Source organism: Schistocerca gregaria, chromosome 1, assembly GCF_023897955.1.
Source record: "Schistocerca gregaria isolate iqSchGreg1 chromosome 1, iqSchGreg1.2, whole genome shotgun sequence".
NCBI classification, from domain to species: domain Eukaryota; kingdom Metazoa; phylum Arthropoda; class Insecta; order Orthoptera; family Acrididae; genus Schistocerca; species Schistocerca gregaria.
This window is the reverse complement of record NC_064920.1, coordinates 991,280,391-991,307,663: the sequence shown is the minus strand read 5'-3', so window position 1 is coordinate 991,307,663 and position 27,273 is coordinate 991,280,391. Positions and strand designations below refer to the sequence as shown.

At 38.2% G+C, this 27,273-nt stretch overlaps 1 protein-coding gene across 17 annotated transcripts in view; it reads right to left on the bottom strand.

Annotated features, from left to right (window-relative positions):
* Positions 1 to 16,046: 16,046 nt before the first annotated feature.
* LOC126278161 (skin secretory protein xP2-like) overlaps positions 16,047 to 27,273 on the bottom strand; it is a 522,599-nt gene continuing 511,372 nt past the window's right edge. For 10 of the 17 annotated variants that reach the window (XM_049978142.1, XM_049978182.1, XM_049978114.1 and 7 more), the window contains 2 exons: positions 22,734 to 22,846; positions 16,047 to 17,180 (listed from right to left, as the gene is read on the bottom strand). In XM_049978142.1, coding sequence (XP_049834099.1) covers positions 17,070 to 17,180; positions 22,734 to 22,846 — 224 coding nt within the window. In that variant the 3' untranslated portion in view covers positions 16,047 to 17,069. Of the gene's footprint in view, positions 17,181 to 22,694; positions 22,847 to 27,273 lie in introns of all 17 variants that reach the window. The other 7 variants (XM_049978060.1, XM_049978067.1, XM_049978074.1 and 4 more) reach the window with 1 other exon arrangement.

Here is a 27,273-nt window from a genome sequence, read left to right as displayed (position 1 = left end):
TCTGTCAGTAGCTGGTCTACACCCATACATATGACACCCAAGAAAGACGGGTCCTGGTGCATGTGCGGAGACTACCGTCGACTAAACACACGAACAATTATGGACACCTACCCCATACCCAACATTGCCAACGTTGCCAGTTCCCTCGCAGGTGCAACCACGTTCTCTATCATTGATTGTAAACGGGCCTACCACCAGATCCCCATGGCACCTGAAAACATTGAGAAGACAGCAATCACCACCCCCATCAGGTTATTTCAGTTTCGATTCATGCTCTTCGGTCTGAAAAGTGCAACCCAGACATGGCAATGCTTCATCAACGAAGTGCTATTTGACCTAAAATTCTGCTTTGCATATCTTGATGACATTCTTGTGTTCAGCTCCTCCATCGAGGACACTCGACGTGTGCAAACTGTTATGAACACTCTCGTGGCAGCAGGTATCGAGACCAACCAGGACAAATTGCAGCTACATCAACCCGCTGTCACTTTCCTTGGTTTTTGGGTCTCTGCCGACTGCATTTCACCGCTCCCTGAGAAAGTACAAACAATACTAAACCTACCCAGACCATCATCATTCAAAGAGCTCCGGTGCTTTCTGGGGACGATTAATTATTATTGCCGACATCTACCTCAAGCTGCAGAGATTCAGGCTCCACTGCCTTGGTAGACACCAACACTTCTGGATCTCGGGCTGTTTCATGGACTCCTGCTATGACTGACTCTTTCACTGCCCTCAAAAACTTTCTTAACGAGGCCTCTACCATCATGTATCCTCATCCCAGTGCACAGCTTTTCATGACCACAGAAGCGAGTGATACTGCATCGGCACTGTCCTTAGCCAGACAATCAACGGCCAAACTTCGCCTCTGCAGTTCTTCTCATGCAAGCTCACCAATGTACAACAAAAATATTCTGCGTTTGACAGGTAGTTACTCGTGGTCTACGAAACGATTAAGCATATTAAGACTGATGTTGAGGGATGCCCGTTCTATGTTTTAACGGACCACAAACCCCTGGCTGCAGCCATTACAAACCCGCCAGCTGACCCTCCTCGTCGCCGCTTCAGATACATGGACTTCATATCTCAGTTCACCACCAATGTCAGACACATAAAGGGTGCTGACAATATAGTTGCTGATTTCCTTTCACGAGTCGACGCCGTCAATTTGCTGTTAGACCTCCCTGAACTGCCTAACCTCCAACCCGCCAACGAGGAAACACAAAACCTGATTTCAGAATCTACTTCTTCACTACACTTCATCCACACCTCCTTCCCTGGCATTTCTGGTGAGATCTGGTGCGATGACAGTATGGGCACGTTACGCCTCCTCATCCCAAACTCGCTCCATCAAGCTGTCTTCAACGCATTGCATAATTTAGCCCAACCCGGAGTTCGTGCATCCGCCTGCCTCACAGCAGAGTGCTTTGTGTGGAGAAATGTCAACAAGGACTGCAGGCATTGGGCATGCTCCTGCATTGCATGCCAACACTGCAAAGTACACAAGCAAACTTCAACCCCACCCCCTTTGGAGTGTTTTCAATCCCTCCTGGGCGTTTCCAGCATATTCACATTGACATTGTCGCCCCCCACAGACATAATCCATGACACCTCAATAATACTGCGTGATTATACATTGTTCGTTGTGTGTTTCTCTTCATCCACTGCTCATGACACAACCTTCACCATTCCCTGCCACCTGGTGAAATGTGTTCCCCTCCCTCCCGACGTCAACCTGGACACGCTTTGTGTGTTCGCCACCCTCACCGGAGACATCATTGTCGACATGACCAGCACGCCCAGTATGATGCCCAGCTTGCTTCAGTAACTTGCAGGTTTGGTGGCCGAACCTTCCTTCATGACATCTACACACACAGCTCCCCGACGACGCTTTTAAGCTGGCTGTGGTCCGGCTCCCGCAGACCACCCCTGCTGATTCCATAATCACCCCCTGTCCGGCCTCTCAAGAGTACTCTGTACTGCGGGGGGGGAGGGGGGGGGAGGGGGGGGGGGGCGGCCTATGTGGCACCGATGAAATCGACACCAACATCGATATGCATCCACCTTTGGACACTAAGCATTATCTTTGGCTGTTCCGCCATGTTCAAGTTAGTTCTTTGTGATCCTTGTATGTGTTAAGGTTAATAAATGAAGTATTGCTAAATGGGTGTGATTATTGGTGCAACCAACCCGGTAATCCTCCTCATAATATTGGAAGTTCCATGGATTTTTTTGCAGACAAAGAAGTCACAATGCTAGCAAATTCTAGCAAAATGCAGACAGACTGCAGGGGATTGACACTAGGAGAAAGGATCAGCAGTTGACCCTCATCACAAACAAATATAATAATATATTGCACAAAAATAGGTGGAAAGACCCATTATCACAAGACTATATGAATGCAGAATAGTCACTGGTAACAGTCAATTTCATACAATATCATGGAATATGCATACAGAGTGATTTAAAGGTGAACCACCACATAAAACAAATTGCAAATAAGATGGATGTCAGACAGAGATTCACAGGAGGAATCCTCAGGAAGTGTAGTCCATCCACAAAGGAGGTAGCTTACAAAACTCTTGCTCAGTCAGTACTTGAATATTACTCATCAGACTGGGATCCATTCCAAATAGGAATGGTACTGGAAACAGAGAGGATCCAAAAAAGAGCAGTGCGTTTCATTACAGGTTTTTTTAATAAGTGCCAAAGCATCAAGGAAAGTTCAGCCAACACCTGTGGTAGACAATGCAAGAGGGCCATTGCTTTGAATCATGCTGTGGTTTACTGCTAAAATTTTAAGGTGTACCTTCCTAGAAGAGTCAACCAGGATATTGCTTCCTCTGGTGTACATTTCATGAAAAGGCCATGAAAGTAAATGTAGTGAGATTTGGACCCACACAGAGGCTTTTCCAGCTATTGTTCTTCCTGTGAATCATTTGAGACTAGAACAGGAAAAGTGTAAAGTGACAGTGGTACACAAAGTAACCTCCACTGTACATTATAAGGTGGCTTGTGAAATTGTAGATAGACAGTCAAAGAGTTTTATTTCACGTCTTTCTATGTCAAAGTTAGATTTATTAAAGGCTAATGCAGGTAGTTTTCTTTCTCATGTTGTACTTAAGAATATCACTATTGCTCTGAAATTCAGAGGAAGTTTTGACAGCAAATTTTGTAAGTAAGTAAATATACTGTAAGATTGGTGTTAATATTCCCAGTTGCTTTAAGAGTTACTTGCAATATACATATGTGTAAACTCCAGACACAATTCTAATTACTTTTTTTTCCAATGATTACTGTCTGCCTAAGTCAGTATTTATCCCAGAATATTATCCTGTAGGACCATCCACAAAGAAAATATGCAAAATGTGTTAATGTACTGACTTATATGCCCCCAAAATTAGCAATTATGTCAAAAGTAGGCTTCAACATTTTAGTAGCTCTGCTGTATGATTTTTCCAGTTTTAAGTTTTCATCAGCTGGTACATGTCTAAGAACTTAAAACTTTCTTCCATGTTTATTATTTCTTGTTGGCAATACTAAGTTAATAGGATGTGTGATATTTTTGACAGCACAAAACCTAAATTTCGTGTTTGCCATATATGTTTTATTCTTGATGTAAAGCATAAATGCATTACTTCTAACTTGCAGTAAACTATCGCCAGTGTATGCACTGAGACATGTATCAAAGTTTGTTGTTAATTTACCCAGCAGAAGCACTTCTTTTAAAGTAACAATGTAGTTATGAAAACAGAAGCTCAACATTCATAAAGAATTCTATCAATTTCTGGCTTTTTATTTCCAAAGCTGACTTAAAGGTTCACGAAAATACTGGAGAAGTGATAACCTCTATCAAAATATGATTAATGTAACTCATCAGAATTCATGGAGATACCACAAACTCAAAAAGTAAGTGTAGAGACTGCACTTTTTGTGGCTGTTTTATCTGTTGGTTAAAACTAAAACTAGAACATGCTTGCAAAGTCATATACATGTTTGACCAATCCTAGGCCATTTCTTGTCTTAATGGAATTCTTATCATTTCAAAATGAGTGAATACATCCAGAGGAGAAATGTGAAAGTTGGAAAGGTTTACTAGGTCAGCAGAAGTTTACTGCAGAGCTGCTTAATGAGCTCCTATGAAAGATGATTACAAGAAAAATATTGTGCTTAGTAATAAAATGAATTTTTAAATTTTACAATTGTAGAAATATATCAGCCCTTATTTTAGAATGATTACTCAAATGTAGAAATAATAAATTTTGAGAAACAAGGGAATATATACAGGAGAATAGTAAGAACAGCAACAGTTGGCATTAACACCATATATACTGCTACACTGTGACTTTGGAGTTAAAGTGTAAATTCAAATGTAGAAACAGAAGAACTGTTACAACTGTCTCAAAGACATTAGCCACTGTATCTCTTTAGATCAGCAACTCATAGCTGCATGTTGTAGAAAAACGGAAGTCATTGACCTTTCCTTTGGTATCCAGGGTTTGTGAACTTCACAACAAACTTAAAAATCACAAATCAAACAATGGAAAATCTAGGATAGAATGCAACCATATTATGTATTATGAAAAGGAAAGTTACTAATCACCATAGAGCAGAGATGTTGAGTTGCAGATAGGCTCGACAAAAAGCTTGCATTTGCATGTATTTGTACGTGTGTGTGTGTGTGTGTGTGTGTGTGTGTGTGAGAGAGAGAGAGAGAGAGAGAGAGAGAGAGAGAGAGAGAGAGAGAGATCTATTTTCAACAAAGGCTTTGATGGCTGAATGTTTATATTGTGAGAGCCTTTTTGTTGAGCCTATCTGTGACTCAGCATCTCCACCATATTGTGAGAGGCAACTTCCCTTTTCATAATATTGTTAAACATCACAAAGCCATTTATATTGATCATTTGGAAAAAAAACATGACATTATAGAAACAAAACTAAAATACAAGAACTCATAACTTTATTTTGATTGTGCATACACTTCTACAGTTGATAGCAGAAGCACATTAACAAAAACACCTTTTCACAATGCCAAATAACACAAAAGACATTGATTACACAGGTCAAGTTTGTTGAGCATAATTTCCATACACAGTGACACACTACATTCATCACCAATCAACGCAATATAGGGAGAAAGAAAGATAGAATGAACAAAAGAAATGAAAGAAAGAAGAAAGAATGAACAAAAATAATTAAAAAATAATGACAATGTGATATGTACTTACAGGAACACGATTAAAATGAAATTATATCACAACACAAGCCATTCAGTTTAACTAATGTATGGTCATATTTTGTCTTGTGTGAAACACAATATAAAAACTGTGGTGTATGAAAGTTCTCTTATTTTACTGCCTTTTTATGAGTTGAGGAAATGTGTTTCTCTGATGAAAATTGATTAATCATGCATTCTCGAAGAGGCCAAATGTATTAAACATCAAGCAAACTGATGAGATTAACCTACTGATCTAATTGTTTGTGACAGCCTTAGTTTTAATAGATTAGCAGAAGATCTATATTGTTATAAAAAAAAATTCAGCATATGCCTAGAGTCTGCTGTTACAGATCTTCATATTAACTATAAGGCAGACATTGGAGTGTGTAAGACAGTCAGTGTCACAGTTATTTTTAAATTGTGCAGCTGACCTATGAAATATTTTATAAATAGGAAAACTGAACACCTAGTTATGAAAGGAAGGTTTCAAACTACTTGAAGGTACATGGGAAAACTGTATTCACTGTGAAAATGTGTACATGTACTCAAAAGCAACAACAGGAGCATAATTACTGAAGTAGCTGAGGCTGTCAGATGTAGTCTTGTATGGTGTTGCTGATATTGGTATTTCATCATAGCACTCACTCATCTTCAGGCAACAATTCCAGCTGATGGAAGATCTATCATGGTATAGCCTGCTAGTTCATGTCCTTTAATGATAGTAGATGATAAAGACACATACATTGTACCTAAATGGCCAAGAAACCAAATTAATATCCACAGGGAATGTTGAAAATAATATACAGTACTTGAATCACTATAGAAAAGAAAAAAAATTGTGATTCAACTAAACAAGTTCTGACAGTCAAGCTCTGTCTTTCAACAAATCAAATGTGAATTAAGGACAATATTTTTATTGCAGAGAAAACAGAACTAGGTTAATTCTGATGGTCTCATTTCATTCTTGCAATTCTGTCCCTACCTTGTTGTCCTTTCTGTCTGACAGGTTCTGTGCTCTGGAATTCTTTTGCTGTTCCTTCATTTTTCTTCTGCCATAGTCAACTTTCAGAATTTCAAAATTGACCTTTCATGTAAAATAATTGAAGGCTAAAGTTCTCTCGCTTTTAATTGCCATATACAATAGTCATAAGTATATGGCAATTAAAATATATAACGTGTCTAAGAACACATCAATCAAGCCTGATAAATTATTTAAAGAAAATGCACATAACTTCTTGTTAACTAATCCATACTATTCATTAGAAGAATTTTTAGAAATGCCCAACATCAACTCTCTCTCTCTCTCTCTCTCTCTCTCTCTCTCTCTCTCTCTCTCTCTCTGTGTGTGTGTGTGTGTGTGTGTGTGTGTGTGTGTGTGTGTGTGTGTGTGTTAACTGAAAAGTGCTGTTTTACCTGTCCAAAACAGTCTTCAATTATTGCACATTCTTTGTGATATATTTGTGGTACACCATTTGTGCCACAGTTGTAGATCTCTTTAACACTGAAAATCAGTCTCCTTGTTAGATATTCATCTTCTGTTACACACTTACAGTTGCAACTCTTTATTGTATTGTTTCAACAACAAAGTAATCACTAAGCTATTTTACACGTTATTTTGTCAAGAAAACACCATTACCAATTCTGTCATGACATTTCTTGCTCGCCTGTCGTGAGACACCACATGAGGTGGCTTAAGGAACTCCAAGCTGTGTCTCACCTTCATTAGTATTTGCAACACAATGGCATTGGAGACAACATCTCCACCACATCAAAAAATATCAGTGACATGCGAATGCTTAGTTACAAAACTGGTACGCACTTAAAAAATTTAAAATGCAACATACCAATTTTTTGCATGTTTATCTCCATACTCCCATAAGAGATATACACAGCACACATTTGTTAGTTTTTATTCTTAGTTTCACTATTGTCACTGGTAAATGTAAATTATCATGTAGTCACAGGGTGACTATTTTGCTTCATACCAGAAGAGATAAATTTTCATAGTGTTCTATGTAACTGACATTTTGTGTAACTGATGGTTATGGTAGAAACTCCGGGGTAGCACATCAACAATATTAGGTAAAGGGTAGATTGCTGCTCACCCAGAAGAGGACACAATGAGATGCAGTCAGTCATGATGTTACTCATTTAGCTTTCAGCTAAAGCCTTCTTCAGAAAAGAAAGCATAGACACACGTACGTTCATAAAAGCAAGCGTGTGTGTGTGTGTGTGTGTGTGTGTGTGTGTGTGTGTGTGTGTGTGTGTGTGTGTGTGAGAAGAAAGTTTAGCTGGGAGCTAAACAAGTAACCATCATTTCATTATGCTTGTCTGCAACTCAACATGTCATCTTTACAGCGAGTAGCAGTCTATCCTTTCCTTAAAATTGTTGTTGGTTACTGTCATTTAATTCTAGTGTACATATTCTTTATACGTGATTCTTCATTTTAGTTATGTTAAAATACAACAGCTACAGCTATCACTAAGCTACCAATAACATATTTGTTACTAACTCATCAGTATATAATTTGTAAAAATTGTTTTTTCATAGTTTGTACATTTTTAATACTTGACATTGAATATGTGATACATTTTCATTGCATTTCATTTAAAGAAATGGTGTCCCAATATAGCGATTCAGCCTTCCCCAAAATTCATATGAAATGTCTGATACCACTTTTTAATATTCATTCGGATAGTTATCGGACAATTCAGTGCATCCTAAGGCCATGTATGTGCATTTTTATGTATATTATTCTGACCTCTTTGATAAAAAAAAAACTTGACATTCATTGCAAAGTGTATGGAATGTTCTAGAGGAACATATATTGACATAATTATCAAGAGATTGTTGTCATTAACAAAATTACGTACAAATGCTGGATTGAATGTATAATAAAGAAATTGAAGGGATAAATGTTTGACAGAAAATATTAAAATGCTGTGGAAGTGTTGGCATAGGTGGCCAGTGCCTCTAATTACCATAATTACAATCAAGTAACGAGTTAACACAAAGAACCTCATTATCTTGAGAAAGGGCTTGAAAGTTATTAGCAAGCAATGTATTTTCATTTGTTATTTATTTTTATGCCTTCCCCTGCAATTAATAGTCCTTGTAATTACATTTCTAATTAACTCTCCAACTGTTTACATCTCACAGTTTTGCAATTTCACAATTTTAAGCTTTATTTGTAACTTTCTCATATGCAGTCAGATAAAGAACAAGATTTGTAATACCATTACATATTAGTAACAAAATGCAAACTGTAATTAATTACAAAACTAAAATAATATAAGAGACATTATTGTAATTAATGTTCAGAATGATTTTCTTATGGAAAACTAAAGATATTACTAGGAAAGATTGTTATTCAAATATTGTATTTTATACCTTATTCAGATGTAACATCACTTTCTTTGCATTTTGTAAATTTTAATTGTAACATTGAAATTATACAAAACTAATAATGGAATATTTTGTGAGCAATTGTCAAAATTCTATATAAGGGAAAGCAGCGAGGCTGTGAGTCAGTTCTTGAGTTGTTGTTTTGTCAGTCAGTTTCAAAGTTACTTTTGGAAGTCAAAGAGATCAGTGATGCCTGTGAAGTGCTTTGTTTAAGTGTGTTGAGAATGCAGTTCAGTTATCAATAAATAATTAGAAGTTGCAAATTCATTTTCTTTCATCAGAATGAACTCCAGGAAAAAGTTAAGTAACCTTAAGTGACAATTGTGAAGAATGTAGCATTGTTAAACCAGTAGTTTCACATTACTCATGTTGATACACATGATCATTTCCAAAGGTTGTTGTAATAAAGATTTCCTTCACCTCACTGTTTTGTTAACAATAAAGGTTGTTGTAATAAAGGTTGTTGTAATAAAGGTTCCTCCTCCTTTATAAAAAAACTGCTACCCTTGTAGGTATTTTTGTCTTGAAAAAGCACAATTCTAAATACACAATTTGTATAGATTCATTTGAACACATTGCAAAATATGTTTACTTTTTAATATGCCAGAGTATCTGCGCCAGTTTGGTCATTTTTGCTAAGCAATAATTTTTACAATTGACTAATTGTGTGTCCATTAAGGTACATAACTCATCTCATTGTGTCATGTACAGACAATTGTTCTCCATCTAGTCTCCATGTTACATTATGTATATTGGTGTCATTGCACAGAAAATCGTTTTCAGTCTTTTCTCAGGTTATATTTTGTACAACAGATTTGATGCTGAGAGCAAAACGTATCATAAAGAGTGAGAAATAAAAATAAATATTGGTGACCAGGATGAATAATTTTTAAGGGCTTGCTGAAAAGTAATGCCTCCGAATTTCTAATGTGAAAACTCTTAAGGTTTGTGAAATAAAAGAAATGTATTTAACATTTTACAACTTTATTCTTCATGTATACATATTTATTTCGAACATAGTCACCCTGGTGATGAACACATTTCTCCCAATGAGTGGGCAGTTTGTTGATATGGTCACCGAAGAATGTTTGACTTCATTGAGAGACCCACAGCCTCACTTCTGCTTGCACCACTTCATCACTATCACAGTGAGGTCTTCAAAGGTGTTCTTTTAAGTTTAGGAAACAGACGAAAATTGGCCGGTACCAAGTCGGGACAGTATGAAGGCTGACGGATGACCGTGAACCCAAAGTGTTGGATGGTTGCAGACATCACTACACTTGTGTATGGACTCGCATTGTCATGCTAACTGCGATGAATCTCTATGTGTGGACAAACTCTATGAATTCAAAACTTGATTACAGCATGCTGCTTGTCACACACTGACATAATTAGGTTCCACGCCACCTGTTACATGTTACAATTCAGAGCCCTCTAGCAGCGTGGGCTGCATGTATGTAAACATGAAGAGTAAAGATGTAGGCTGTTAATAACATGAGTTTTATTTAAAAAAGCTGTGAGAGATAATAAAAAAAAAATTAAAAAAAAAAACCCAAAGGCGTCACTTTTCAACACACCCTCATAATTAGTGCCAATCGTAGTGACATATTCCCAAATGACATCATCTTGGAAGCAATGATTTATGCAAACCACTGTCAGTGCCTATTTACTTACAAATTCAAAATAAAAAATATATTATAATCACCCAGAACTTACGTCTTTGAGTTCACACATCCTGATAAATTGTAAAAGGAGTGGCAAATGAAGTATTCTTTTAATATTGTTTTTTTTAATATCTAAGGGTTTCAATCACTTATACAATGTCTGCTGGCAACCTGCTCCACACTTCCGCATCAGGGTATAGAACTCCTTTCAGAACCCAGTATATAGTCATGTAGTATATATGGAAATTATTTTTATTTATAGTATTATGGGTGTGAATTACGCAAATATCATTAGAAAATATGTTATTAACAGCTAAGTATAAGGTTCTGCAAGATGCTGAGTTATATTTACATAACTTTCTTATTGCGCACTACTAGAAAAAAGAAGAATTAGAGAATAAACAAAATATTAAACAGTATTGAGTGGAATTATGGAAGGGGTGATAGCAATTGTCTGTAAGCCAACATTATGGCAGAAATTTATAAGTGAACGGCAGGCATAGCACAACTTTCTCATCAACCTAGTCACATGCCGCTGCCACCTCAGTTTACTATATGCCTGGATACCTAGGAACTCCAAACATGAAGCTTCATGGAGTGTACACTCAATTATCTCTACTTCTGGTACAGAGAAGTCATAATTATTTGTTCACAACTGCACAACATGAGAGTGTTGTGACTCACCGATCTTTCAAAATGCCGCCACGCAGCTACGCGTGTCGTCTACATGCGGCGCTGTCTGCCAGCCATGAAGCAGCAACGCCACCTAAGCGGCCAGCCAGCCAGCAGCCGCTAGACTCTGACTCAATTATGATTTGACTGTTAAAGTGTGCACACGTCTTACTCTGTCTACTTGATCTGTGACTTTCATGTATTGCATCTTCCTTGAAATTTGTTTGTTCAACTTGAAGTTAAAACAATTGGCGACTAGTTAGTGATTTTTCTTTCCCATTGTTGACACACATGTTTCCATGGCTACTTTAGAGCAACTATTGCAAGGTCTCATAGAACAGCAAATGCTTCTCACAAATGCGATTCATGATTTTGTCGCGGCATCAAATGCGTGGCGTCTCTCGTTGTTGTCTCTACCTCCTTTTCCTCCTTACAGCGAGACAGCGGAAGACTGGTCTGATTACGAAAAACGTCTTCGACAGCACTTCTTGGCATTTCAGGTCACGGATGAACAAACGTTGAAGTCTCTGTTCCTTTCATGGATTTCACCTCAAATGTATCGATTGTTGTCGCAATTGACTCCTTTGAAAGATCCTGCATCTTTGTCCTTTGCTGAAATGTGCTCACTTCTGTCAATCTATTTTCAAAAGCAAATGCATGTGGTAGCCTCTCGTGTTGCCTTTTATCGTTGTCAAAAACAACGATGCCTTTTGCGTTTTTGGGTTCTCCATAGATGACTCTGTCAATATCGTCTCTGATGCTATTCCTTATGCTCAATTGGATTCCTTGTCGACAACATTTTCGTCCCTTTTTTCTCCTGGGTTAGGCCGTGCAAACAACTTTGAAGCTCATATCACGCTCAAACCCACTACTCAGCCAAAGTTTTTTTTGGGCTTGGCCCATTCCTGTGGCCCTTCATGATCAGATCAAGCGGGAGCTGGATCGTCTCACTGCTTCAGGGGTCTTGCTTCCTGTCACTTCCAGTGAGTGGTCCTCTCCTGTCGTCGTTGTTGCTAAGACAAAAGGTGATATTCGTCTCTGTGGCAATTTCAAAGCCACTGTAAATGCTCAATGCCTTATTGACACTTACCCTCTGCCTCGACCTGAAGAATTGTTTGCTAAACTTGCTGGAGGCCAGTATTTTTCTAAACTTGACCTGTCAGAGGCTTATCAACAACTTCCTCTCGACGCTGCTTCCTGGCAGTTTCTGGTCCTTAACACGCCTTTCGACCTCTGTCAATTCCAATGATTGCCATTTGGGGTTGCCAGCGCCCCTGCTCTCTTGCAGCGATTCTTGGGACAATTATTGCTTACTGTCCCTGGGTGTATAAATTACCAGGACGACATTGTTGTCACTGGCTCCACCACTGACGAACATCTTCGAAATCTCCACACACTTTTTCATGTCTTGCAGACTGCCAGTCTTAATGTAATCTTCAGAAACCAAAATTTTTTCAGCCATCTATCACATACTTGGGGTTTCAACTCCCTTGGGATTGTATTCATCTGCTTCAGCAAACTGTCGCTATGATCGATGCCCTTGCTCGCCCTACACCTGTTAAGGAACTGCAGGTCTTCTTGGGGAAAATAGCATACTATCACAAGTTTTTACAGTCTGCTCCTTTGGTGGCTCAGCCGTTGCATTGCCTGTTGCATAAAATTGTGCCTTTTCAGTGGTCCGCGCCATGCGATGCCGCTTTCCAGAAATTGAAGACTATGCTGAAACAGCCCCCGTGCCTGGCTACTTATTGATCTGGCCAATATCTTGTTCTTGCCACAGACGCCTCTCAATATGGGGTTGGTGCAGTCCTTGTGCACCGTTTTTCTGACGGTTCTGAACAACCCATTGCTTACACCTCCAAAACGCTCACGGATGCCCAACAAAATTATTCTCAAATTGAAAAAGAAGCTTTGGCCATTATTTATGCTGTTCATAAGTTTGGTGTTTTTCTCTATGGATCCAAATTTCATCTTGTTATGGATCACAAACCACTTGTTTCCTTGTTCATCCATCAACGTCACTTTCCGACAAGGCTGCCCACCGCCTCCAGCGTTGGGCTCTTTACTTGTCTCATTTCAATTATGAGATTCATTTCCGGCCTACGGCTCAACATGCGAATGCTGATGCACTGTCTCGCCTTCCCATGGGTCTTGATCTGGGATCAGATAGGGACAAACTTTTGTGTTTCCACCTGGATGTTGCCAAGCAGAGGGTTGCGGACAGGTTCTCCATCACTGGGGACCAGATGGCGGCTGCTATGAGTTCTGACCCTTCCCTCTCCCAGGTTTTATGCTTTATTCGGAAGGGTTTGCCAGATCGTCTGTCTGCTAAGACTTCTGATCCATTGTGGAACTACTACACTTTGCATTACTGCCTCATGGCTAGGGATGGTGTTATCCTCGTTTCCACCGAAAATACTTTACCGCATGTTGTAGTATCTGCATCTTTGCATGCTTCGGTCTTGCCCCTCCTTGACCAAGGGCACTGGGGCATCTCTCACACAAAATCTCTGGTATGCCGTCATGTGTACTGGCCTGGCATCGACTCTGAAATCGCACACATGGTCGCTGCCTGCGGCCCTTGTGCGTCACAGGCCGCCGCCCCTAAGTAATCTTTGTCACCGTGGCCTTCGCCTGAGAAGCCCTGGGAGTGTATTCATACTGACTTCACGGGACCTTTTTTAGGTACTTAATTGGCTTCTCGTTATTGATACCTACTCTAACTTTCCTTTCATTGTCCATTGCACGTCGTCTACCACCGCAGCAACCACCAATGCTATAGCTCGCATTTTTTCTTTGGAAGGCCTTCCCTCTATTCTTGTTACTGATAATGGTCCGCAATTTGCCTCTTCTGATTTTGCGGATTTTTGTGCCTGTCATGGTGTCATGCATGTCACAGACCCTCCATTCCATCCACAGTCAAACGGTGAGGCTGAACGACTGGACCGCACATTTAAGGCTCAGATGCGGAAACTCCCGACTTCTTCTGCTGCTGATGATGCGCTTCTCCAATTTCAGGCTTATTACCATTTCACTCCCGTGGGCGACCACAGCCCGGCTGAGCTTTTTACATGGCCGACAGTCCCGCACACTACTTCATCTTCTGCGGCCTTACACCTCACTGCCGGGTGTGCCTTCGCTTGGTCGGTTCACTGCCGCCGATCTTGTATGGGTACAGGGATATGGTAGGTGGCCAAAATGTAGTCCTGGCCGCATCTTACAACACTGTGGCCAATGCCTATATGAAATCCAGATGGACATGGGTGCTGCAGTGCGTCATTCGACTCGCTGATCTTTCAAAGTGCCGCCACGCAGTTAAGTGCGTCCTCTACATTGAAATGCTGCTACATTCGAAGATGAACAATACAGAATTTGTATTTACCTCGTTGGATGATGTATGCAAATGCAGTGGTTGAAACTCGGGGCGGAGGAAAAAGCTCGTCTTACACCCTTTTTTTTTTTTTTTTTTTTTAAATTTATTTACTGACGCAGAGATTTTGGCGCCAGTATTTATCTTTGTGCCTGCAAAGCATGTCTGTGTAGCGCTACATATATTCGACAGCTGAAGTTAGTTGTAGTGGCACCGACCAACGTTTTTCAGAATTTCCGCTTACTTTGCACTCGATTCTAAGCCGCAAGCGGTTTTTTGGATTACAAAAACCGGAAAAAAAGTGCAGCTTAGATTCGAGTAAATATGGTATTCCATTTGTTAACATTACCCTCATTTTCTGTTTTTAAAATACAATTCTATCCAAGCAAAGGGAACACTCTTAATGCCATAGTATTTTAGTTTGCTTAATACAACGTTTTGATCCATACATCCTAAGGCCTTGACAAGATCACACAAATAACAACACTGTATTTTTCTTCTTTATTGCTACAGCACTTGAATTTGTGATATCATATAATTTCTTTTTCCATAGAGAAAGCTATAGGTAACCAAAACTCAGCTGTTGTTGAAAGGTTATTCTCAGTAAAGTGGTTTGATATTGTAAACTATTTCTCTCTCTCTCTCTCTCTCTCTCTCTCTCTCTCTCTCTCTCTCTCTCTCTCTCTCTCTTTGAGAATGCAAGGACAGAGATGAGCTTATAATTGGAGGTATGTTGCTCTCCTCCACGTTTGTACACTGTTGTTACTACTGCATAACCCATTCATTCAGGATAAACACCATGAGTCATTGACTTGTTGCAAATGTGGCGAGAATAGTAATAAATTTTGTGATCTCTCTATAACATATGATTTGACAAAACTTATGTCTGGTGGTGGAGTTTGTAACGGCTGAGTAAGTAAATCTAAAGGAACTACTTTCAATGGATCTTTTTTGGTCCCTATGCTCTCAGCCACTGAGGAAGAATTTACAGAAAGAAGTGGAAGATTATTTGAATTTAATACCATCTATTTAACTGCTAGTGTCATCAGGGAATTGAATATGATTTGCATTATCAAGATCATTAATTTTATGCCTAATAATGCTCAAAAATACCTTGCTTGTTCTTGGCATTTTGAATTTTTTGTGCACAGTATATACATTTTGCCTTTTTGATGTCATTGCGAAGAATTTTAAGTCTTGATTGGAACCAATCCTCTGCAGTGATGAAGCTCTCTCTCTTCCTGGCACAAGATACTTTCATTACAGGTGTTAGTTATCCTTCCTCTTGGCTTTCACTGTTACTGCCCCTTACCTGTCATAAAGGAAAACTAAGTAGACAGTATTGCAAGAATATTGTTAGGAGAAAATAGGTAAAATTGTGATTTTTCCTGTGTTACTGAAGGGGATTCTATATCACTGTCATTTACCGTCATGATCAGATAAAACATTTACTATGGGGTTCACATCTATTTTGCGAGATACAGTTAGCCAGCCCTAAAGAGTTCACACACTTATATTGCCCTAATAATTAACGTCCTGCTGGGATCTTTCACAAGCAGTTGACAACAGTGCCTCAAGACGACGAGATTTTATGCATATCACACACTGCATGGCCACACACACACACACACACACACACACACACACACACACACACACACACACACACACAAATAAATAAATGTGTAAGAAAAACAGTTCATGGAACTGTGACTGTTCCTGGAAAATATTTTATTAAATGTTTTAAATACATGATTTACAGAAATTAACAAAACTTTGATACAAATTAGCAAAATACCATAAAATTTGCTTTTACATTCTTGAGTAAATAGTTCACAATCTGTCTTTACCAGCTGATGTAATGCTGGAAGCTACAACTTGAATTTATCCAACTACATTTTTAAAATATATCTGATTAAATACAAGTATAACAGTCAGATGCTAAAACTACTATTTTGAAATTGTATTCATTCACACATACATAAAACTGTTAATAAACTTTTGTAGAGATTGTACTTGATATCATTTTTCACATATTTGCTAAAATGTGGACGCACGCACGCACGCACGCACGCACGCACACACACACACACACACACACACACACACACACACACACACACACACAAAATAAAACACTTTAACAGTCTTCTGCTGAAACATTTACTATAACAAACAACCAACAGGTTACACTATACATAATATACAGTTTTATTGCTGCAGAATTACTTCAAAATATATTACTACTTTTTATACTTCCTCATTTCTACAAAAGTGTTTACAGATCTTGGATCGAGTCTAAAGAACTGAAGGTAACTACGAGAAGGGCACCTGATTTTTGCAGGAAGGTACATCAAATACGATATATTTTTTCTGTTTGGAATAAAGAGTACAAAGTGCAATTTTATTTACTGCATTCATATTCACTTTCAAAAAGTTAAGAGATATCTGAGAAGTAAGTAGTAGTAACATAATATTGTTATACAGTTATCTGAAAATTACCTGCATTGCAGAGAAGTAACATCAAATTTAACTCTGTGGCAGCAGTGAAATTCTATAAATAAGGTAATTGTTTTTAAGTGGTCATTTAATTACTGCTGTTACATGACCTGCAAAACTTTTATGGACTTCATCTAGACATAAATACGTCATCAAATTGCTAGAGTTTCTTATACAAGGGCCTAAACTGACCAAATAAAATTAGGATTAGGAGTTTTCTCACAAATTAAAGGACAAATACTACAGTTTAGTATGTTTTACATTGTCTGTCCAATAATTTTGTATCGTCATTGCTTCAAGACTATTTAAAAATGAATCATTATCCAGACTGTACATTTCTTCCGAGTTCTCCTGAAACAAGAAAGAAAAAAAGATATTATTTGAAGTTTCAGTGAATCTACATAGCCTGAAACATCAAAAATTAAACTCACATTCAAATTATCACTGGGAGTTACCTACAAAGACAAATTATTCCATATAATTAGCTATGTACTTTCTAACAGTGAAATGCCCAGGATGGGATGTAACAATATTATCAAAAGGATAGTTGCTACTCACCATAGAGTGGAGATGCCGAGTCGCAGATACGAACAAGAAAAGGACTTCAGAATACAGACAAGTTCTTTTACTTCTATTATAGTGATAGGAATTTATACAACCAGGTGAAAATGGATGTATTTGTCACAGAAAGTAACTAGCAATATTATGAAAAGGGCAGTTGCTACCCACCATGTAGTGGAGATGCTAAGTCGCAGATAGGCACTATGAAAAGACTGACTCAAAACAAGCTTTCGGCCAACAAGGCCTTTGCCAAAAATACAGGACAGCCAGATACACATGCACAGCCAACAAGGCCTTTGTCAAGAATACACAACACAACCCCCCCCCCCCCCCCCCCACACACACACACACACACAGTGTGGCTTCAGCTGCCAGAGACTGTTGTTGTCATGCGTGTGCGAGTTGTGTGTGTGTGTGTGTGTGTGTGTGAGAGAGAGAGAGAGAGAGAGAGAGAGAGAGAGAGAGAGAGAGAGGGGGGGGGGGGGGGGGTGCGGGGTGCATATGTCATCTATTTTTGACAAAGGCCTTGTTGACCGAAAACTTGCTTTGAGTCAGTCTTTTCATTGTGCCTATCTGCGACTCAGCATCTCCACTACATGGTGGGTAGCAACTGCCCTTTTCATAATATTGCTAGTTACTTTCTGTGACAAATACATCCATTTTCACCTGGTTCTATAAATTCCTATCACTATAATAGAAATAAAAGAACTTGTGTGTATTCTGAACTGAAGATACATTGTTGCAATAAAAGATTGCTCATTTGAATTTTCAATGATATTATTTGCTTCCTCCACAAGAATGGAGCCAGGCAAATAGGCAAATACATATGTTGTGTGTTACTTATAACGTAATGATGAGAGCTATGATGAGACTAGAGTGGTAAATTTCAAACTTGAGTTTACCATTAAAAAGGTCCTCTGATTTTTAATATATGTTAGCTGAAAACATGTGAAGTCTTGAATTTTTAAATCTGTATACAACTTACATAACACAGCCTTATTTTTCTCAGAACACACACAGTCTCACAAAATATATTATACTTTTTGGCGGACATGTCTTTGTCATTATTCCCCACAAGAAATTGTTGTAGGAGGCAAGGTTGGGCAGGTATTGAAAAACAGTCCATACTTGCCATTGTAAATGTAATATTACACATAACAGTGAATTGATAACAATAGTATTCACAAAAAAGGTCAACATCAGCAGGGTTTGGTACAATCAGGCTCTCTCTTGTACAAACCATGACATGCTGGGTAAGACCTTCAGCATCCCATTCCTCACACAAGAAAAGTGCCATTAACGCCTTTTGGGAATACTGCAGTTAAAGAGTCAATTTTGTGAAATGTAGTGCCTATGTTTGATGCAAATGCAGATTTTCAGTACCTTAAGAATGTTAGGTTTATATGTTTGTAAAATCCCCAACAAAAATGTGTCTCATCCAGAAACCGAATATTAACACCAAATCTGTAACTACCAATCAAGGAAAGCTTCTGGCATTCCACAAGTTAGTATTATAGGTCCTCTTTTGTTCGTTATCTATATAAACAATTTGGGAGACAATCTGATCATCTGTCATAGGTTGTTTTGCAGGCGATGCTGTCATTTATCATTTAATAAAGTCATCAGAAGATCAAATTGCAAAAAGATTTTAAAAAGTTGTCAGTATGGTCCAAAAATTGGCAACTAACACAAAATAATGACAAAGTGTGAGGTCATTCATGTATGTGCTAATGCTAAAAGGAATCCATTAAACTTTTGTTACATGCTAAATCAATCAAATCTAAAGGCCATTAATTCAACTAAATATGTAGAAATTACAGTTACAAACAACTTAAATTGGAAAGAATACAGCGATACTGCTGCGGGAAAGACAAACCAAAGACTGCATTTTATTGGCAGAACACTTACAAGATGCAATAAATCTACTAAAGAGACTGCCTACACAATGCTTGTCCATCCTCTGTGTGGTATGGGATCCTTGCCAGGTAGTATCAACAGAGTACATAAGAAAGTTTAAAGAAGGGCAGACTTTTTGTATTATCGAGAAATAAGGAGGAGAGTGTCACAGAAATGATACAGGTGTCAGCATGGACGTGCTTAAAACAAAGGTGTGTCTCATTGTGATGGGAACTTCTCATGTAATTCCAATCTTCAGTTCCCTCCTCTGAATGAAAAATATTTGGTTGGCACCAGCCTACATAGTGAGAAACAATCATCTTAACAAAACAAGGGAAATCAGGGCTTGCACAGGAAGATATAGGTGTTTGTTTTTTCTATGTGTTGTTCTAAAAGTGGAATAAAAGAGAATTATTGTTAAGTCACTTAAGTGTGACTTGCAGGGCAGTCATGTAGATGTACATATAGACTCTCAAACTCTTCTCTTTATATATTGGCTGGTGACACTGCACCTTTTACAGATGCACATTTACATTATTTCATAGGATTCAGTAAGTACTGGTTAATGTTAACAGAGGCTCAGCTGCAAATGATCAACAGGATGTGCTCCCTCCTGGACAGTCGATCAGTTCCAGTCATTTCACCAGGAAGGAGGAACACGTGACCCACCAACCACTCTGCAGGATCTATGCTAAATTGCTGTTGAGGAGCAGGACAATCTGGACCAACAGTGCCTTGATTAACTTGTGGATAGTATGCCACTACGAATACAGGTATGCACCAATGCAAGAGGATGTGCTACTGGGTATTAAAGGTTCTGGTGTGTACAGCAATCTCGATCACCACCTCTGAAGGTCTCGCTGCATGGTGGTAACAAAATGCAATGTGTAGTTTTCATTAGCAATAAAAAGGGTGGAAATGATTTTTATGTTGATCGCTATTCCAATTTTCTGGACAGGTTCTGGAACTCTTGGAACCAAGGTTATGCAAAACTATTTTTGATGTTTGTAGCTAACATATTCTAGATTAGAACATTACTGTGTAACAAGATGAATACTCTTCTCATCTGAAGGATAAAGTGATTTTTGATTGATTGGTTCTATACCAGAAGAGGAAGCAAAGGGCACACACAGTTTCCTCGTAAGGACAACAACTTGTTTTTAAACTTTAAAATAATAATAAACCGTCACACCTCCATTAATTTTGAGCTGCTTGTAGTAATGAGCCTTGTGTATGTCATTTGGACCCTTAGTGAGTCATTTGACTAAAATTTCCTGGAAGATTAAAACTGCCTGCTTAACCATAACTCAAACTCAGAAGCTACCTTCCAGGAGTGATAGTGTAGCAAGGTATGCAGGAGAGCTTCTGTGAAATTTGGAAGGTAGCAGAGAAGTATGGAAGACTTGAACCCATGATGGTAAGTCATGAGTCAATCCTAGACAGCTGACTCAGCAACGGCATTGCCTGCGGAAGACCAGTTTCCTTACTTGAATTCTGGTCTAGCACACTGTTTTATCTTCCAAGAAGTTCGAAAGCAACGTACACTCCGCCGCACAGTTGTTAATTGGTTTTGTAGTAATCATGAATTATGGCCAGACAGAAGCATTGAAAAATGTAATTGTCAATCTAATTGAAAATCATTTACCAAATAAGTTTAAAGATGAATACTGGAATGTAGGTAGAATACAAGTCAACCTTGGTATTGCAATGTCATTCATGAGAAGGTTCTAATGAGTGGTCTGATTCTCAGTGTGCTAAGAAGCACATTTCTCTATGGGAATTGACTCTTCTTGTATTTTGTTAGCTCTACCATTTTTGCTGTAACTCCTAGGAATGCTCACATACTTCAACTGAAGTGAGGATGTCAATCCGTTAATGAAATATGAAGGTTGAGTTTGTTTCCTTGACTGACTCTCTGATTCCATGAATAATCTCTCTCTCTCTCTCTCTCTCTCTCTCTCTCTCTCTCTCTCCCCTTCTTCTTTTTTTTTTGTTAGAGTAAATTGCTGAAATGTGTGTGCTTTCTGATATAACACTATACATAGAATCTGAAAATCACCATATTTCAACTGCCAAGAGACACTGATAAACAATTCTTCATTTACAACTGGGTTTTCAATCATCAGACCATCCTTAGATATTTCAGAGTTATTTACAACTCCTTAATTAATAATGTGGCATTAAATAGAATAAAATCATCCTGAATTACCTGTCCCACCCACCCATCTGTGGTACCAAATTGAGGAGAGGTCATGAAATGAGTCAGTACATGAAATTAGCATAAGAAAAGTTAATAATAGACAAAATTAAATGTACACAATTCCTATGCCAAGACAAGTTGCTGTGTACATGTCAACATTACCAACACTATAGCACAGGAAACTGCTTACTTACTTTCCAGAAACTCTGCTACAGAATGGAAGAAGGAAAACATGAGAAAATGCTTCCATTTTAACTTTAAAGTGAGAGGCTTACTACTAAGATTCTTCAATTCTTGCAGTAGTGTGCTGAAAATGACTGCACCAGAATACAAATTTTCTTCTAATGGTACAACTGGGTTCCATCATTTCATAATTATGAAACTAGACAAAGATTAACAATTGACAAAAGATGACTTTTGTGTTATTTGATGCACAATGTTAATATTGCCATGAAAGCTGTTGCAGATACCTTTTAAGATTAACAGCAGGAATCTTAGAGTGAAACAGACCATAAATAAAGAATTATTTGTCAGCATCTCTTGGCAATAGATATATGACATGTTTCAAACACTTATGGGCTGTGAGTCACTATCAGCACAGATTCACAGAATCTGTTTTCACTTTTTCAGTAAAATGTGTCTTAAGTGAATTACTTTCCCACTTCTGTGGGTTATATTTTTTCATTCTTTCCAGAAGGTCTGGATGTCTGTCTTCTTTTTGGATCTCTCAGCTACACCTTTAATTGTAAAACATTGAAAGCTGTTATTCCATTTCCCTTCATTCTTGGCCTAAACCCACAGTTTCTGCAATAGAAAAGTGTAGGTTAAAACATTATACTCATCACCCAATACATTATTATGACATGGCAGTGAATCCAACAGACTTTTGGAATTTTAGACAGAGTGGTCAGAATAGAGGGAGTAGGTGCTGTTGAATAGCACCATATTTTTCAAAAACTGTGAACATGAAATGAGTGGAGATAAATGAAATGAACAACAGAAGCATTCATACAGTCTTATACACAGGCAGTTATAGCCTCTGTGCTTATAATCAGCTAGTAGAAGGGTACCAGTATATATCAGCACTACACCACTTGCTAGCAAGGTCTGGCATTGTACTCTGTTTATAGCAGGATAATATTACTTGACTATACATACATTAGACCATCTACTTCATCAAAATGCCAGTGCATGTGTCTTAATGGTACCTTGTATGTCATAACTCTGTGACCCTTGCTGGAACTCACCCGTAGTGTACTGTCGTCAATGTAACCACTTGAATCAGGATTACTGCACTTGTCATTCAATGTCTGTGGCTTGTTCAGATATCGTCGTCGGTACATTACGAAGCTTACTGCTCCTGAAATCATTAATTTCACAAAGTAATGTACTCTCTTGAGTAAAATTCCACATTTAAAAACTGTCGGCAAACAGCATTCAGCAATAGCAACTGAAGTACACAATTTCCAAATAGAGGTATGTGATCAATGCCAACATGTTCATCACAAAATTTACATGCTAGTGTTCATCAAAGATTAAAAAATTGAAGTATAACCATATTAAATCATGTTAGTTCTCAGTAAAGTAAGTTAATGATATATACAAAGGTTTGTTAAAACATTAAATTGTAGCTGTAATGATGCTAAACTGCCTTCTAAATTATGAACAGTGTCAGGATTTGTGAAACAAAGCCAATTTATCTCATAATACCACTAAAATGTCGTGTTGCTTAAGACTGTATTAAAGAGCTTTCTATTTAGAATTCCTTCTATTCTATTGAAGAACACTTTTACATTACTAAAATTAATGTTTTGTGTTATGAGACAATTAATATTAGCATTTTAATACTGTAAACACTCAAAAATTTAATTAATTTTAATCAATTGCACTTAAAATGTACATCTTTGACTTTTCATTTTCCCAGAAATACTTCTACACAATATCCATGATGTACAATTAATGAAAATTATACTGGCTGAATTTTGTTGTTGAGGGATATACATAAACCTCTTACATCCCATATCAGGAATGATATATAATTGTATACTCATTATAGAGAGACTAGCTGAAATGAAAATGCAGCAAGTGAAGCAGGCAGAAGGGACTGCAAATGTTTAAAAAATGAGATTGACAGAAAGTGCAAAATGGCTTAACAGAAATAGGTAGATGATTAATGTTAGGATTTAGAGGCATTTTTCACTAGGGGAAAGATGGATACTGGATACAGGAAAATTAAAGAGGCTTTTGGGGGAAAGAGAAGTAGGTGTGTTCACCAAGGGATCAGATAAAAAACTAGTCCTAAGCAAAGAAGGAAAGCTGAAAGGATTATATAGAAGGTCTATACAAGGGAAATGAATGTATATGAAGATGAGATGGGAGATATGATACTGCAAGAAGAATTTGACAGAGCTCTGAAAGACCTAAGTCGAAATGAAGCTCTGGGAGCAGACTATATTCCATCGGAACTACTGATAGCCTTGGTAGAGCAGTCATGACAAAACTTTTTCATCTAGCGTGCAAGACATGTGAAACAGGCGAAATACACTCAGAATTCAAGAAGAATGTAATAATCCATTTTTCCAAAGAAAGCAGGTGCTGACAAATGTGAATATTACCAAACTATCAATTTAATAAATCATGGTTGCAAAATACCAACACACTCTTTACAGAAGAATGTAAAAACTGGTAAGCTGACCTCAGGCAATATGTAGCAGTATGTTAGGCAATACTGAGCCTATGCTTTACACTACGAGATAGTTTAAGGAAAGGCAAACCTACATTTAGAGCATTTGTAAACTTAGAGGAAGCTTTTGACATTGTTGACTGGAATACTCTGTTTAAAATTCTGAAGGTAACAGGGAGCGAAAGGCTATTTACAATTCATACAGAAACCAGACAGTAGTTATAAGAGTCAAGGGGCACAAACGTGAGGCAGTGATTGAAAAGGAAGTGAGGCAGGGTTGTAGCCTGTCCCCAATGTTATTCAATATCTATATTGCACAAGCAGTAAAGGAAACCAAAGAAAATTTTGATTTAGGAATTAAAGTTCTAGGAAAAGAAATAAAACCTTTGACATTTGCCATTGATACTCTAATTTGGAAGAGCAGCTGAATTGAATAGACAGTGTTTTGAAAGGATAACAGAAAGTAGTCAAATTAAATTAGGTGATGCTAAGGGATTAGGAAACAACACACTTAAAGGAGTAGTTGAGATGTGTTATTTGGGCAACAAAATAACTGATGATGGTCGATGTAGGGAGGATATAAAATACAGATTGGCAATGGCAAGGAAAGTGTTTCTGAAGAAGAGAAATTTGTTAACATTGAGTATAGATTTGAGCATCAGGAAGTCCTTTCTGAAAGTATTTGTATGGAATGTAGCCATGAGCCAATGTGAAAAGTGTATGATAAACACTTCAGACAAAATGAGAATAGAAGCTTTCAAAACACTGGACTACAGAAGAATGTTGAAATTTAGATGGGTAGATCATGTAACTAATGAGGAGGTACTGAATAGAATTGGGGAGACGAAACATTTGTGTCACAACTTGGCCGGAAGAAGGGATCAGTTGACAGGACATGTTCTGAGATAAAAAAGGATCATTAGTTTGGAGGGAAGTATGGGGGATAAAAAGTGTAGAGGGAGACCACGAAATGAGTACAGTAAGCGGATTCAGAAGGATGTAGGTTGCACTAGTTATTAGAGATGAAGAGGCTTACACAGAATGTAGTAGCATGGAGAACTGCATCAAGCAAGTCTTTGGATTGCAGACCACAAGACCAACATTTAAAATGCTGGCTGGTCAGAAATTAATGTTTAGTGTCCCCTCACCATGACAGTCATTGAAGACTGACTTGGTAGTATAAGACTGACATGGGTAAATGGCCTTAGCTTTATTGCAGAAACCATCCTCCTACCAACCGAAATGGTTTAGGGAACCAATGGTGAAATTATATCAAACTGGTCAGATGGAGTTTGGTATCCCACTTTGAAAACAAGCCCAGTGTCAAAAAAATTGTACAATCTAATTCGTTTTAAAGGAAAATTTAGCTTTGCAACCTCATATACCAATTATGTTCCTTGTAATGCTTGTGTGTTTTGTAAATGAGAGGAGGCTGACTGCTAATACGGCTCCAGCTATATTCCGAGAATACACAGTTTGCTGTCAGCATAGAATGGTTGACTAGCTTATGGCAAGCATGTACACAATTTATTTTAATTTAATGTGAAGAATGAGGACTTGAAAAAGGAAGCACTGTAGCATCTAAATGCTGCTTGAAATCAAACAAAATCAAATATAACAATGGTAATAGTGGTCAAGCCAGTAACAAACAAGTATATTTTGAATGCTCAAACATTAATCTTTCCCACACTTTGCACACAGGACTAAGAATGTTAGTAATTATTTATCTTATGGAGATATTCTCATTTACATCTTCCTTCATCAAGAAGTCAACTAAAAGTCACAACAAACAAACATTCATGACATTGTGGTAACAATGTCAAATTTAGCAGCAAAGGAGCACTAGCTCATGAGCAGCAATATGGGAGAAAATGGCAGCTATGACCTTGTTAAAGGGTCATGCTTAATATTAGCCTGGCATGTTTTATAGAAACATAAATCAGGGTAGCTGCAGAGTGATTTTAAGACAACCCCTACAGTGTGTGAAAAGGGAAGAACCATTTTGTTTGTGACCTCTGTTTTGGGTTGTGCAACACGGTGTTTAAGAGACATAATTTTAAGTTAGTTTTAGAACAGTTAAGGTGTACATGTGTTCAAGACATTCAATGTTGAAAGAATAGTATGTAAGAGTGAACACTACCGCGAGGCACTCCATGGGGTGCACACAACAAAATAAAGTTAGATTGAGCATTACAAGTGTTTTATGGGTATACAATAAAGCAGAATTTGATGTGGCAGAATGTAGTACAGAAAATAATCAGAATTATTTGATTTGCATCTAAGGATAGTAACATAACTGTTTTAAAACTTAATCTCTCAATAACTAAATTATAGTAATTGCACTGGTCCCCCATTTTTATTGATGTTGCACCACAGATTTTACATGGACTGACAAAAAGCGTGAAGTACCTAGAAGACACCGTCAGACATCAGTGTAACTTCAGACACGTGGTATGTATGTAAATAATTTAGAGTTAGAGTTCTCTGCAACAGGTAAATGCTATCAGAGTGCATTGGTGTTTTTACCAGCCTGGTAGGGTATACAAGGGATGAGAAGAGAGGCAGATGTTGAGTGATCACTGTGAAGGGCACTACGGTGACTAATACACATGTGCAACGCCTTACTGGTATGTGACCAAGTTTGAAAGGGACTGCATTGTGGGTCTCCATTAGGTTGCCTGGGCAAAATGTACCGTATCCAAATTTAGGGGGTTTTCAGATGTGACAGTAGGTTAGTATTGGATTTGACAGGAATGAGAGGGCAGGCATAATTGTCATCAAGGTTCCAGATGAACATGTCTGACCACCACTACAGAGTATCACTGCATTTTGAGAACCAAGCACACTGTGGAGGAGCGCCACTTATGGCAGTGGATAAAAAGGCAGTGCCCAATATGCAATCTAGTTAAAATGACCTCTTCACAGTGGGACGGCCGAGAGGAGGTCGTCCAAGCCGGTGGGTGTAGCTTAATAACCCGGAGCTTATTCCCATGATGGGAGGACCAGTGACAATAACAAAGTGAAACCACCACCTGACAGATGGCAAAACAGAGACCATCAGAGGGAATATAAGAACCAGTGGGCTGAGGTAGAAGGACTGCAGC